This window comes from Pristiophorus japonicus, chromosome 14, assembly GCF_044704955.1.
Source record: "Pristiophorus japonicus isolate sPriJap1 chromosome 14, sPriJap1.hap1, whole genome shotgun sequence".
Taxonomy (NCBI): Eukaryota; Metazoa; Chordata; class Chondrichthyes; family Pristiophoridae; genus Pristiophorus; species Pristiophorus japonicus.
Genome location: NC_091990.1, coordinates 107,060,952 through 107,075,413, shown reverse-complemented (window position 1 = coordinate 107,075,413; position 14,462 = coordinate 107,060,952). Strand labels below are relative to the sequence as shown.

At 47.7% G+C, this 14,462-nt stretch overlaps 1 protein-coding gene across 5 annotated transcripts in view; it reads left to right on the top strand.

Moving 5' to 3' along the window:
- Positions 1-14,462, top strand: part of usp47 (ubiquitin specific peptidase 47) — a 196,550-nt gene that overhangs the window by 159,692 nt on the left and 22,396 nt on the right. For 4 of the 5 annotated variants that reach the window (XM_070899458.1, XM_070899457.1, XM_070899455.1 and 1 more), the window contains 4 exons: positions 3,944-4,059; positions 5,923-6,042; positions 7,586-8,384; positions 10,662-10,837. In XM_070899458.1, the coding sequence (XP_070755559.1) occupies positions 3,944-4,059; positions 5,923-6,042; positions 7,586-8,384; positions 10,662-10,837 (1,211 nt within the window). The remainder of the gene's footprint in view (positions 1-3,943; positions 4,060-5,922; positions 6,043-7,585; positions 8,385-10,661; positions 10,838-14,462) is intronic. The other variant, XM_070899456.1, reaches the window with a different exon arrangement.

Genomic DNA, 14,462 nt, shown 5'->3' with positions numbered 1-14,462 from the left:
ACTCTTGAGAGCAGGCATGGGCTCGACGGGCCGAATGGCCTCCTTCCATGCTGTAACCATTCTCTGATTCAAGAGCCCAGAACCCTGATTTCCCAACACTTCACTATCACTATCACCATCACATCCATAAGAAATTCCATCGGAGTAAACATTGCAGTGCTCTGGAGGCCACGAGGTCTGGATAGCCAGGGAGCCTGTCCTGGTGTTGGCGGGGGATGGGGGTTCAAGTTGTTTTCTCCTCATCAAAGTTTTCAAGATATTAAGGGGAATGGATAGGATAGATAGAGAGAAACTATTTCTGCTCGTTGGGGATTTTTGGATTGGGGACATAGTCTAAAAGCTCGAGCCAGGCCTTTCAGCAACAAAAACAACAACTACTTGTATTTATATAGTGCCTTTAAGGTAGTAAAACGTCCCAAGGTGTATTCTGATATAAAAATCAGGAATGAAGTTTGGAAACATATCTACACACAAAGGGCCCAAGTTTCCACATGATTTGCGCCTGATTTTTAGGAGCAACTGGTGGAGAACGGACTATCTTAGAAATCACAATTCTCCACATTTTTTTTTCTGCAGTTCTAGTCAGGTAGAACAGTTCTACTTTGGAACAGAATTTTTTCTTCAAAAGGGGGCGTGTCTGGTCACTGATGCCTGATTTCAAACTAAAGTAGAATGGAGCAAGTGAAGATTTTTGTAGAACTGAAAAAACCTGTTCTACACATAAAAAAATCAGGCGCAGGTTACAAATTAGGCGTCCAGAACGAGGTGGGGGGGGGAAGGGAACTCATTAAATTCTACAATAAATCCTTATTTATACTTCTACAAATATTATACAAATAAATCCAACCTGAATAAACATTTATAAGCAAAGAAAAGATTAAATAAACCATCTTCCTACCTGTGTGAAAGTGCTTCAGGCACAGAGAATTCTGCAGTCAGCCTGAGGCGCCCGTTCTTCCCGCGGGGAGGGGGGAGGCGCCCGTTCTTCCCGCGGGGGGGGGAGAGGAGGCGCCCGTTCTTCCCGCGGGGAGGGGGGAGGCGCCCGTTCTTCCCGCGGGGGAGGCCAGGGGAGAGGAGGCGCCCGTTCTTTCCCGCGGAGGGGAAGGAGACAGCGGTTTGCCGCCGCGGAGAGGAGGGAGGGGAAGGAGACAGCGATTTGTTGCTGCGGAGGGGAGGGAGGAGAAGGAGACAGCGGTTTGTTGCCGTGGAGGGTGGGGAGGGGAAGGAGACAGTGAGAAGGCTGCAAGTGCTGATGTGCTGATGGCAATGTGCTTTTATAAAAAAAATGTTCAAAAATTAAACAGCTACAAAGAACTACAAAAATGGCCGAGTGCCAATGTTTTTTTTCACACTGAGCATGCGCGAATGCTCCAACGTGCACGCGCAGCGTTGCCGGCAGGAAAAAAACTAATTTAAATAGCACCCGCCCCCTCCCACTTACAAAATCGGCGCGAGTGTAGGCTCCGCCCCCCTGGGCGCCGCGCCAAACAGACAAGGAGCTGCAAAGCGCTCGAGAATAGCGCATTTTTTTTCTGGCGCGTTTTAGGCGCGAAAAACTGGGCGCCCGTTTTTTATCCTGTGGAAACTTGGGTCCAAAGGGTGGTAGAAATTTGGAACTCTCTTCCGCAAACGACAATTGATGCTGGGTCAATTGTTAATTTTAAATCTGAGATTGATGTTTTTCTGTTAACCAAAGATTTTTAGGGATATGGGGAAAAGGTGGGTATATGGAGTTAGGTCACAGATCAGACATTATCTCATTGAATGGTGGAGCAGGCTCAATGGCCTCCTCCTGATCCTATATTGATCCCATAATAAAAGGGAATCACAGTTGGAATACCATGATAATTCCTGGCAGCCGTGATGTTAAAAATGTTATGTGATTTGTCCTGAAATCTGCAGCCGCGAGGCGACTGGCCATCTTCTACCTGTCTGGACAGATGTTTTCAGGAAGGACAGCCCTCACCCATAGACTGCCTCCCTCCCTCAGGACCCCTCACACTCAGACTGGTCCCTCCCTCTGGGACCCCTCGCCCACAGACTGCCTCCCTCCTACGATGGCTGTGGCTCTGAATTAATTTTGTACGGCCTCCATCAGCTAAGCCGTCACTGCAGTTCCAAGTAATCCCAGGATTAACCCCTATGAGCTGCTTTCTAGGCATCTGATGTCCTCCTCACCTGGATTGGTACCCAGAATCTACTTCCATCCCAGAGATGATGATGCTAATAGCTATTTTTTCACATCGGGTGACACTGTGTTTGAGACTCCAGGAACAAAAGAAGCTTCTCGGAGGAAGCAGGGGCTGGCGACACTGGTTGGCAGAATTCCCATCCCTGTACTCTGGCCCCATGCATCTCCTTCACCACCAGGGATCACTTGTATTGAACAAGCAGCTTCAGAGCACTCTGCTTCGGAGTGGGAGAGAGGTGCAGCAACCTCTCGGCGTTGAGTGCAATGCATCAGCCCTTTACTGCTGCTTTACTTCAAAGCAAAGTTTACCATCTCCCTGTGGCCGGCAGACAGTGCCACGCGGTTAGTTAGCAGCAGGGAATCTTGGCGAGGAAGCTGTTGACTTGGCTGAAAATTCTATAATAAGGTTATCGCCCATGTACCAAACTTTCACCTGGATCTTGCTCTTGTGTACATCTGAGTGTTTAAGAAGTTTCAGGGGATGTTGAAAAACGGTGAGTCAAAAGTTGAAATCCTGTGAATTTGCTGACCTAGATTATGCTCAAGGTCGTGTTGGTGCTCTTGGAACAGCGGAAGAGGAAGGTCACAGTGAAAGGCAAACTTCCTTTAAGAGCAACAGTTCCATCAGTTGAATTTCTCTTGGCAATTTCCTATTTACCCATGGTGTATCGAGGATACTAAATTTAAAATCCAAAATTATACACTTTAAGGTGAATAACCTGTCCAATTCTTACAATTCTGGAAATTAAGTGAGTGAATTGAGTGTGTAGCCGGCACAGGCTCGACTGGCAGAATGGCCTTCCATGCTGTAACCATTCTATGGGCTGGATTTTCATCTTTTCCGTTTTCGGGATGATAATGGCAGCAGGGTGGAAATGTTAGCGGCTGGGAATAGTTTGTGCTTTGGTATGTAAGTTTGGGCCCTGCGTCGGGGGCGCAGCGCGAAGGGAGGCGTTGTACACCTCACGATGTGCACGGAAGGGAAACTCCAGAGCTAAAGAGCGCTCCGAGAGGCCTGTGGTGGGGGGGGGGGGGGTACTTTCGTCACCGCTGCCAGCATCGTGGGACCGCTCTGATTTCCCAGGTGGTCATTGCGGGCGCACTTACGGGCGAACGAGTCGGGCAAGACTCAAAACTCGCGCCAGTGTTGCACACCCGGCACAGCTCTTCCCGGCGGTGCTGCTCAGCGCCACCGCAAAATCCGACCAGATGATCGCGGTGGAGCGCTGGAGACCTCGCCGCTGCCTTTCATACCGCTCCGGGGCGAAACCCGCAGCGTAAAGGACCAGAAAATCCAGTCCTATGATTCTATGATATGCTGACTGCGTGCCATGTGTTGGAGAATCACTGAATGAGAACATAAGGAATAGGAGCAGGAGTTGGACATTTGGCCCCTCGAGCCTGCTCCGCCATTTAATATGATCATGGCTGATCCAATCATGGACTCAGGTCCACTTCCCTGCCCGCTCCCCATAACCCCTTATTCCCTTATCGGTTAAGAAACTGTCTCTCTATTTCCTAATATATCCAATGACCCAGCCTCCTCAGCTCTGAACAGTCAGCATATTCTGCACATTTTATCTTGACGATGTTTGTTGCTTTTTAATCAGCCTAAGATGTCACGCGATTTGTTTTATTTGTAGCCGGTTCACGATGAGTTATGGCAATAAAACGACCACAAAGCGGTGCCAGGACAGACATATGATTGTCATTTCTTGCCCCCCTCACGCTGATCCGTTGCATTTTCTTTAGAAGTGATGGTGAAAGTGCATGTGGTGGACCTGAAGACAGAGACTCTGGCTCCGCCCGTCAGCGTCCGGGCCTACCTCAACCAGACAGTGGCCGAGTTCAAACAGCTCATTTCCCAGGTAGGAGCCGCGGGCCGGGTGCTCCGCTCGTTTGTGTGCTTTGGTGAGTTGTGTTGAATTTGTAGAGTTTGGAAAGCGACACTGCCACAGTGAGATAGATGTAGACCCTTGGCTTGGCTCGCAAAAACAAAGAAGGTTTAGCTAGTATCGAAATTTACAGCACGGAAGGAGACCACTTCGGTCCATCGTGTCCGTGCCGGCCGACAAAAAGCTATCTAGCCTAATTCCACTTTCCAGCTCTTGAGTAGCAGTGGATGGTTCTAATTTTAGAACCGCCTTTTGCAAACATCTCAAAGACCGCAAGTCTGTAATAATAAACAGGAAATAGTGGAAACGGGCAGCGTTTAGACTCTTCGTCAGGACTGAAAGATGTAAAAGCTCCTGGCTTGAAGGGCAAAATATGGGCATTGCAATCGCAAAGGGAGTTAGTTGTCCGAGGATTGACTGGACTGCGAACTGCTCAATAGAGAAACAGGAACCTGGGGAAATGGTATAAAAGCCCATCTCGGTGAGGCTAATCTCCCTTCCTCTTCCCCCTCCTTTTCTATCTCAGCCCACCCCCCCCATCCCGAACCCTCTAGCTCTGCTTGAACTGAAGGTTGCACCAGATCCTGCCCCACCAGTGCCATGTGAGATTGGCTTTTGTAGTTTTTAAATTTGATTTTGAAGGAAACTCTTTCCTTGGTGCCCCTCCCCCACACCTTGATGCATCTCAGTTATGTTATTTAATGGGACAGACTTGTGGGCAATCATACTTTTGGTTCAGGGTGTGAACCAGTCAGAGTATAACTTGGGGGTGTTGCCAGTTACAACAGAGTAGTATTGTGCCTGTGCTGGCTTTAGCTGGAGCAATCTTTGTCCAGAGAGAGGCGCTCTAAGCATTCACATCATTCGTTCAAAACCGACCAGCAAAACAGATTGGCCGGTGTTTCGATGGTACTTTGCTTCACCTTGCTTCAGCACACCTCCTATATTAACTTGAGCTTTTACACCTGAAAGGTTCTGGAAACAGACTTGCTCTAGAATTGACAGTCACATTTAACTGTTCCTTGTGTAATCTCTCCCTCTGAGCTCATCTAGATATTTGGAAAATCAGCGATAGAGTACGATTATCAATCTCTGGCAGTAAACTTTTCTTCCAACTGTTAAAAGAAAGAAAGACTTGCATTTCTACAGCGCCTTTCACGACCTCAGGACGTCCCAAAGCGCTTTGCAACCAACGAAGTACTTTTGAAGTGTAGTCACTGTTGTAATGTGGGATAACCATATTGAGCAAGATGAAACGAGGAATGTAAATTCGATAGTGAACCTTAATGTATCGTTTGAAAACTCCCAACATTAATGTGCAGATGACCGCCCACTACCAGATAATTTTCATACCTCAGAAATGTGGCAGTTGTAAATTCTCTAATGACTTGCACTTCAAGCTTAACAGTTTCATGATGTAGTTCAGCACGCTCTTTGAGCATAGCAGTGGTGTAGTATTGATCCTGGCCTTTATTTTCTGTTAAAAATGCAAGATTGAGAGTGTATCTGTTCACATCCCATAAAGGTCATTGATGAAGTCAAGGAGACCACACACGGCAGTACCCTAATGTGTCCCTGCGTTAACCAACTTGTCTGAGCTCTCTATATTCCTCCCCCTATTTGAGTGGGGGTTGGGGGAGGGGAAAGAGGAAGAGGGGAAGGAGCTGAGCTGCTCCATTACCGTGCCGATCCCACCAATAACGGCACCCTTGTTACCCTCGCATGGAAGAATTGTTGCAAGAGCTTGTGGGATTTTCCTGGGCTTTAAAAGAAAGTGTTGCTCTGAAAAGCTGTTACCTGATGGGGGAGTGTGTGCTGTTTGTGTTTCTATCCCAGGCCACAGCACTCCCTGCTGAGACTATGCGAATTGTATTGGAGCGCTGCTGCAATGATCTGCGGCTGCTTTACGTGCCCAACAAAACACTCAAGGCCGAAGGGTTCTTCAGGAGTAATAAGGTGAGCTCGCCATGTTTGCTTCGCGATAAACTGTTGACATTTTGCAGAATTAACTGGAGTGAGCTGGATTGCTGCAATCGCTCTGGGTGATATATCAGAATTTGTCATCGATTCCAACTTAATACCAACAGGACGGGTCCAGTAACATGGTATTAGTGTGAAATTAACTCTCTCATACTGCCTAGAATAAAGTGATGATATATATGTATGAATGTACAGGTTAAACCTCTTATCCGACACCCTCGGGACCTGGCTTTTGCCGGACGAGGGGAGGTCACGTTAAATTGGATGGTACAGGTACTGAGCAACGGAATATCAGGGCTGGATGGCTTGGGGATGGGAGTGCAGCAGCGAGATCGTTGGTTGGTGGTGGTTGGGGGGGGGTGCAGTGGATTGGATCGCGTGGTCAGGCCAGCGATTGTGGGAGTCGGCAGCGAAGAAGGACTTCAATTTGTTCATGTCGGAGCGGCCGGGAATGGTGCCAGATAAGGGAGTCCCAGATAAGGGCGGTTCAACCTATATGTAGCTATTTCCCGATAGCATGCACTGCATTAGAGTCTGTTATTGTAACATGGGACACCAGGTCAAATTACACATTACCATTGGGGAAGCCATCGATTGAGCTCTTGTACCTCAAATTAGATGCATTTGAAAAAGATACTGGGACTTGGCATTACATTGTTTTCGTGTGTTTTGTAGACCAAGAAAATACAAAGCATTCATTAATTCATACTGCATTTTCCAACATGCAAAGTGCAAAATCCTGTTGAAAACGTGTAAAGAAAGACTTGCGTTTCTAAAGCACCCTTTGTGACCTTGGGATATCTCAAAGCACTTTGAAGTCTATGAAGTACTTTTGAATGTAGTGACTGTTGTATTATAGGAAACGCAGCAGCTAAATTGTGCACAGCAAGCTCCCAAGATCAGCAATGGAATAATGACCAGATAATCTGTTTTAGTGACGTTGTTCGAGGGATTAATATTGGCCAGGACATCAGGGAGAACTCCCCTACTCTTCGAAATACTGGCGTGGGATCTTTTACCCTCACCTGAGAGAACAGACGGGGCCTCAGTTTAACATCTCCTCTGAAAGACGGCACCTCCAACAGTACAGCGCTCCCTCAGTACTGCCCCTCCAACAGTACAGCGCTCCCTCAGTACTGCCCCTCCAACAGTACAGCGCTCCCTCAGTACTGCCCCTCCAACAGTACAGCGCTCCCTCAGTACTGCCCCTCCAACAGTACAGCGCTCCCTCAGTACTGCACTGCGAGCGTCAGCCTAGATTTATGTGCTCAGGTGTCTGGAGTGGGACTTGAACCCACGATCTTCTGACTCCAAGGCGAGGAAGCGACCCACTGAGACACAGCTGACACCTGCATGTCAAACACGTGGAACCTTACAAGCGTTTTGAAAGGAAAGCAGTGTGACTTTAAGGGTTTTATAATAATTTGTGTTGTAGTGGTGCAGCTTTCCAATTTATTTTGAGTGAGACTGCAGAACAACGATTTAAATCCGCTCTAACTTGAGTTTGAATGTGTTCCAGATATTTGTGGAAAGCTCAGACTCCCAGGATATCCAGACGGCTTTTACCGAGTCGCAGTTGTGGCATCTACTAGACCAGCACGCCAATACCATTCGGCTGTGCGTTTCATTGCCAGAACACGCGCCGAGCTCCCATGGACTAAGGTGTCTCCACCAAAAAGCCGCAGGAGATCCAGGCAGCCAAGACGACAGCTACGAGTGCGTGAAGGGGTCCTCGGCCCACAGGAAACCCGTGGAAGCCATTTTGGAGGAGAGCACGGAGAGACTGAAGAACCTGTCACTACTGCAGCACCAGCCGCAGCCGTCCTGCCCTCCGGGAGGACACGGCGATGGTAACAAAAGCGCGGAAGGCAGTGATTTTGAAACCATCGAGTCGCCATCACAAGAGGCGGACTCGTCTGCCTCGGTGGACAACAGGGAACTGGAAAACCGGATTCCCTCCTCTGATCCCGAAACCCCGCTCCAGTCGGAGGAGCGGTCAGACTCTGATGTAAACAACGACAGGAGCACTAGCTCTGTGGACAGCGACATCCTCAGCTCCAGCCACAGCAGCGACACCCTGTGCAATGCTGACACAGCCCCAGTCCCGCTGGCCAACGGGCTGGACTCGCACAGCATCACCTGCAGCCGCCGCTCAAAGGCCAACGAAGGCAAGAAGGAAACGTGGGACACGGCAGAGGAGGACTCTGGGACGGATAGCGAATACGACGAGAACGGGAAGGGCAGAGGGTTGGCGCGGTACATGTATTTCAAAGCCGAGCCGTGCATGTCAGAGGATGGATCAGGTGATGGGCAGAAAAGTATGTTGTGTTTTGTGAGGCGTGTATTAAAGGAACTGTATTTCGTAGAGTCATAGATATTTACCGCACAGATGGCGGCCATTCGACCCATCATGTCTAAGGCACTTCAAGTGCACATCCAAGTACTTTTTTAAAGTGGTGATGGTTTCTGCCTCGACCACCTTTTCAGGCAGTGAGTTCCAGACCCCCACCACCCTCTGGGTGAAAAAGGTTCTCCTCAAATCCCCTCTAATCCTTCTACCAATTACTCTAATTCTGATTATTGACCTCTCTCCTGGGGGAAATAGGTCCTTCCTATCCACTCTCTTGGCCCCTCATAATTCAAGCAGTCTTGGTCTTCCATTGTTTCCGTTCTGTGACTGACTCCAAAGCCAAATGGCATTTTTAATGCTTTGTTGTTGAATGTTGCCAGTGTGTAATGCTGGCGGTTTTTAGATGCATGTTACAAATTATGACCATGTCTATATTTAATGCAATTCAATGAGATGTGAATTTTTTAAAAAGCGATGGGTTCAAATTTATTTTTAAGAATTCTAATGTCTCAATGTCCCACACACTCTAAATGAATAATTCATGAGCGAATACCATTCAGAAAAACTGCCCTTGTTGTACCTGGCAGATTTTCAGAATGACTTTTGTCGACATCAATGAATTTTTTTTAAGCTCATTTTGCAACGGTTATTCCTCAGGTCGTTGTAGAATGTGCCAGGCTGAGGTGTGTGCGGGAGAGGCATTGGTGGACTCGCTTTGCTTCACTCTCACGCCACTTTAATAGCATGTTAGTACCGCCAATCCCCGCCTCGCAACTGACACACAGCTAACAGCAACACCGGAGGTAAAAGCAGGGAACCCATGCATTGTGTATTGGTGCAATATAAATGCAGCCTCCTAATAAACTAGCTGAGACCAGGAAACCAGTTATAGTGCAGGAAGTCAGTGCAGTATTGGCCCAGTTATTGCAGCCAAAACAGTGCGGGTTTAATGGCGCTTGCCGTTATTAGTGTGTAAATTGTCCACCAACGTGTGTCGAGGGAGAGATTCCCTGTGAGTTGCGAATCGTCACAAGCTGCTGGACGATTTGTTCCGCTCCGCCGTTTGCCTCGTGAAAACGGCAACGTGCCCTCAACCTCCACGTGAGTTTCAGGTGTTGCTGCATTTGCGCGTTTATTACCCATTAAACTCACTGCGGAAAGTTAGGGCTGGTATTTAACGGCATAAGGACCCTTTTAATGCGATTGATGTTCCTGCAATGCCACTCAACCTCTCTGGCCCAGAAGCTGTGGAGTTAAATTACATTTTTTGTTTTACTTTTCCTTTCTGTCTGTCTCTCATTCCAATCTTTCTCTCCCTCTCTTTATTTCTCTTTCTGTACCTGATTTTACTCTAATTTACCTTATTTCCTCTGTCTTACCGCTGATTCTTCCTCGATCCTTCAATCCCATGGGTTAAGGAGACAGACTGTGGGTCCTGACGGTCCCAGATGCCCCGTTGCCCTCACCACGCCGTTATCAGCAAATTACCGCGCAAAACATTTTCGAACTGAAGGGTGAGGGAAACAGTCTAACTAACTGGGCACGCTGTCAGATGCCCCACTCCAGCAAGATCTGGGCCAGTATGTTTGTGTTAAACTGTGTTTTCCTGGTCATTGCCGTTGCACATCTGGCAATTTACGTTGGTGTTGCTGCTGAATACACAGGAGCCGAGTGTTGGACCAGTAACATGAGCTGGGTTAGAAGTGTCTCCATGATAAAGGACCCCTGTCACAGTGCAGCAACTCCGTGTAGCAATGTGCTGTGCTACTGCGACTGACTATTCGTAGCTTACACAGTAACACTTGTAATGCCTACTGAACCTTATACTGTCATCCAATGTCTCGAATTCTGGCCTCTTGAGCATCCCTGATTTTAATCGCTCCACCATCGGTGGCAGTACCTTCAGCTACCTTGGTCCCAATGCTCTGGAATTCCCTCCCTAAACCTCTCTGCCGCTCTCTCTCTTTTCTCCTTTTAAGACACTCATTAAACCTACCTCTTCGAACAAGCTTTTGGTCACCTGCCCCAATATCTCATTATGTGGCTCGGTGTCAAATTTTGTTTGATAATGCTTCTATGAAGCACCTTGGGATGTTTTACTACATTAAAGGCGCTATATAAATGCAAGCTGTTGCTGTCGTGAATTAATGCAAATGGTTTGAACAGATGAGATGAAATTGTGTTCACGTTGTGTGGTGAATTACTGTTTGCCTGTCAGGTTTTTATACTCATTTCATTCTTGCAGGTTTGTTGGTGTTTGTTGATAAGCGAATCACGCTGGCTGCCTTCAAGCAGCAGTTAGAGCCGTATATTGGTGTTCCATCGTCCCAGTTTAAGGTCTTCCGGGTCTACGCAAACAACCAGGAGTTTGAGAGCGTTCGGTTAAACGAAACTCTCTCATCATTCTCCGATGACAACAAGGTGAGGAATGCATAGTAACCATTCAATCTGTTCAGTTGAAGTGTGGGGCGTGAATCACTACATGCTCACTGTTTTCCAGCTGGCGAATTCAGTCATCTTAAAGAAATGCTGCCAGCCTCTAAAGTGACTTTATCCTCAAGTGTTACATAAATTACTTTTATATTTAAAAAAAAAAAAGAGGCTGGAAATCTGAAATAAAATCAGAAAATGTTGGTAGCACTCAGTAGGTCAGGCAGCGTCTGTGAAGATAGAAACAGAGTTGATGTTCAAGGGTTATTGGGAAGCAGAGTGCTGCAGCTCTGTGTATCAGCGGCCACTCTGGGAAATGGTAGAAAGTCGAGCGCCTCGTGGGGAGGGGCACGGTTTCAAAGCAAAGATTTTAAATGCAAGTGGTGAGAACCAACTCGAGGGGAAAACCTACTTGACCTTGCCCCCACCAATCTACCTGTCGTAGAGGCACCTGTCCATGACAGCATTGGTAGCAGTGATCACCACACAGTCATTGTGGCGACGAAGTCCCATCTTCACACGGAGGACACCTTCCATCGTGTTGTGTGGCTCTACCATCTTGCTAAAGGGGATAGATTCAGAACAGCTCAAAACTGGGCATCTATGAGCTGTGGGCCAACAGCAGAAACAGAATTGTATTCCACTACAATCTGTAACCTCATGGTCCGGTATATTCCTCACTCTATCATTACCATCTAGCCAGTGGACTGACTCTGGTTTAATGAGCGCCAGAAGAGCATGCCAGGAGCAGCACCAGACACACCTAAAAATGAGGTACCAACCTGGGGAAGCTGCAAGACAGGACGACATGCATGCTAAGCAGCGGAAGCAGCATGCTATAGACAGAACTTAGAGAATCCACAATCAATGGATCAGATCAAAGCTCTGCAGTTCAGACACATCCAATCGTGAATGGTGGTAGACAATTAAACAATTAACAGGAGGAGGAGGCTCTATGAATATCCCAATCCTCCATAATGCAGAGCCCAGCACACAAGTGCAAAAGACGAGGCTGAAGCGTTTGTAACCATCTTCAGCCAAAAGTGCCGAGTGGATGATCTGTCTCGGCCTCCTTCTGAGGTCCTCACCATCACAGAAGCCAATCCTCAGCCAATTCGATTCACTCCACGAGAAGAAATGGCTGAGCGCACTGCATACAGCAAAGGCTATGGGCTCCAACAACATCCTGGCTGCCGTGCTGAAGATTTGTGCTCGAACTAGCTGCGCCTCTACCCAAGCTGTTCCAGTACAGCTACAACATTGGCATCTACCGGACAATGTGAAAAACTGCCCAGGTATATCCTGTCCACAAAAAGCAGAACAAATCTAATCCGGCCAATTACCACTCCCATCAGTTTATTCTCAATCAACAGCAAACTGATGGAAGGTGTCGTCGACAGTGCTATCAACCAGCACTTACTCACTAAAAACCTGCTCACTGATCAGTTTTGGTTTCGCCAGGACCATTCGACTCCAGACCTCATTGCAGTCTTGGTCCAAACATGGACAAAAGATCTGAATTCCAGAGGTGAGGTGAGTGTGACTGCCCTTGACATCAAGGCAGCATTTGACTGAGTTTGGCATCGAGGCCAAAACTGAAGTCAGTGAGAACCAGGGGGAAAACTCTCCACTGGCTGGAGTCATACCTAGCACAAAAGAAGATGGTTGTAGTGGTTGGAGGTCAATCATCCCAGCTCCAAGACATCGCTGCAGGAGTTCCTCAGGGCAGTGTCCTAGGCCCGATGTACTTCAGCTGCTTCATCAATGACCTTCCCTCCATCATAAGGTCAGAAGTGGGGATGTTCACTGATGATGTTCAGTGCCACTCGCACCTCCTCAGATAATGGAGCAGTCCATGCCCGCATGCAGCAAGACCTGGACGATATTCAGGCTTGGGCTGATAAGTGGCAAGTTACATTCATACCAGACAATGACCATCTCCAACAAGAGAGAGACTAACCACCTCCCCTTGATATTCAACAGCATTACCATCGCTGAATCTCCCAGCATCAACATCCTGTGGGTCACCATTGACCAGAAACTTAACTGGACCAGCCACATAAATACTATGCCAACAAGAACAGGTCAGAGGCTAGGTATTCTGCAGCGAGTGTCTCACCTCCTGACTCCCCAAAGCGTTTCCACCATCTACAAGGCACAAGTCAGGAGTGTGATGGAATACTCTCCACTTGCCTGGATGAGTGCAGCTCCAACAACACTCGAAGCTCGTCACCATCCAGGACATAGCAGCCCACGTGATTGGCTCCCCATCCACCACCTTCAACATTCACTCCCTCCACCACTGGCGCACCCTGTCTGCAGTGCGTACCATCTACAAGGTGCACAGCAGCAACTCACCAAGGCTTCTTCGGCAGCACCTCCCAAATCCGCAAGCTCTATCACCTAGAAGGACAAGTGCAGCAGGCGCATGGGAACACCCTCCAAGTCAAACACCTTCCTGACTCGGAAATATATTGCCATTTGCACCTTCACCGCAAGGACTGCAGTGATTCACGAAGGCGGCTCACCACCACCTTCTCGAGGGCAATTAGGGATGGACAATAAAAGCTGGGCTTGCCAGCGACACCCACATTCCGGAACGAATTAAAAAAAAACTAAATACTCGAGGATAATTGTAGGCGAAACGCTCCTGTATTTTGTAAATCTAATATTTGAACATTAGAACTTAACGTAAGAAATATGGGCAGGAGTAGGCCATTTAGCCCTTCGAGCCTGCTCTGCCATTCAGTAAGATCATAGCTGATCTTCGACCCAACGCCATCTTCCCGCACTACCCTCATGTCTCTTGATTCCCTTAATATCCAAAAATCTATCGATCTCTGTCTTGAATATACTCAACGACTGAGCATCCACAGCCTTTGGGTTTGAGAATTCCAAAGATTCACCACCCTCTGAGTGAAGAAATTCCTTCTCATCTCAGTTCAAAATAGCTGACCCATTATCCTGAGAATATGCCCCCGAGTGCTAGACTCCCCAGCCAAGGGAAACGGCATCTACCCTGTCAAGCCCCTTTAAATGTTATATGTTTCAATGAGATCACCCCTCATTTTATTGAACTCTATGGAAAATATTGTAAACAAATTTGTTGGTATGTTCTGTGACATTCAGTCCCAATCCACCAGTGCTGCATATTTTATGATTTGATTTTTATCTAACGATATACTGTAGATTAGTGTCTTGAAGTCCTGTTTACAATATTAATATGGGAACGAGGAACAGGTGATTCAGCCCCTTGAGCCTGCTCTGCCATTCAGTTAGATCATGGCTGATCACCTCAACTCCATTTACCCACTTTAGGCACTACAATGACCAGTGTTGCTAGACGCAGTAAATAGTGTTCTCGAAAACCGCTCCCTAAATACTGAGTTCCCGATCTCAGCCCGTTCTCTGTAGGGAGATGCCAGCAGAGGCCTGTGAGTAAATTGTCCACTTGTCCCCTGACCTGACCAGGGTTGGTCCACTGGCTTGATGGGAATGGTAGTGAGGGATATGCCGGGCCGTGAGGTTACAGATTGTGGTGGGCGAGTGAGACTTGATGCTCGTTAGAATAGGGGCAGCAGAGTTTCAACTGAAACAGAAGAGTTATCTATCCCAC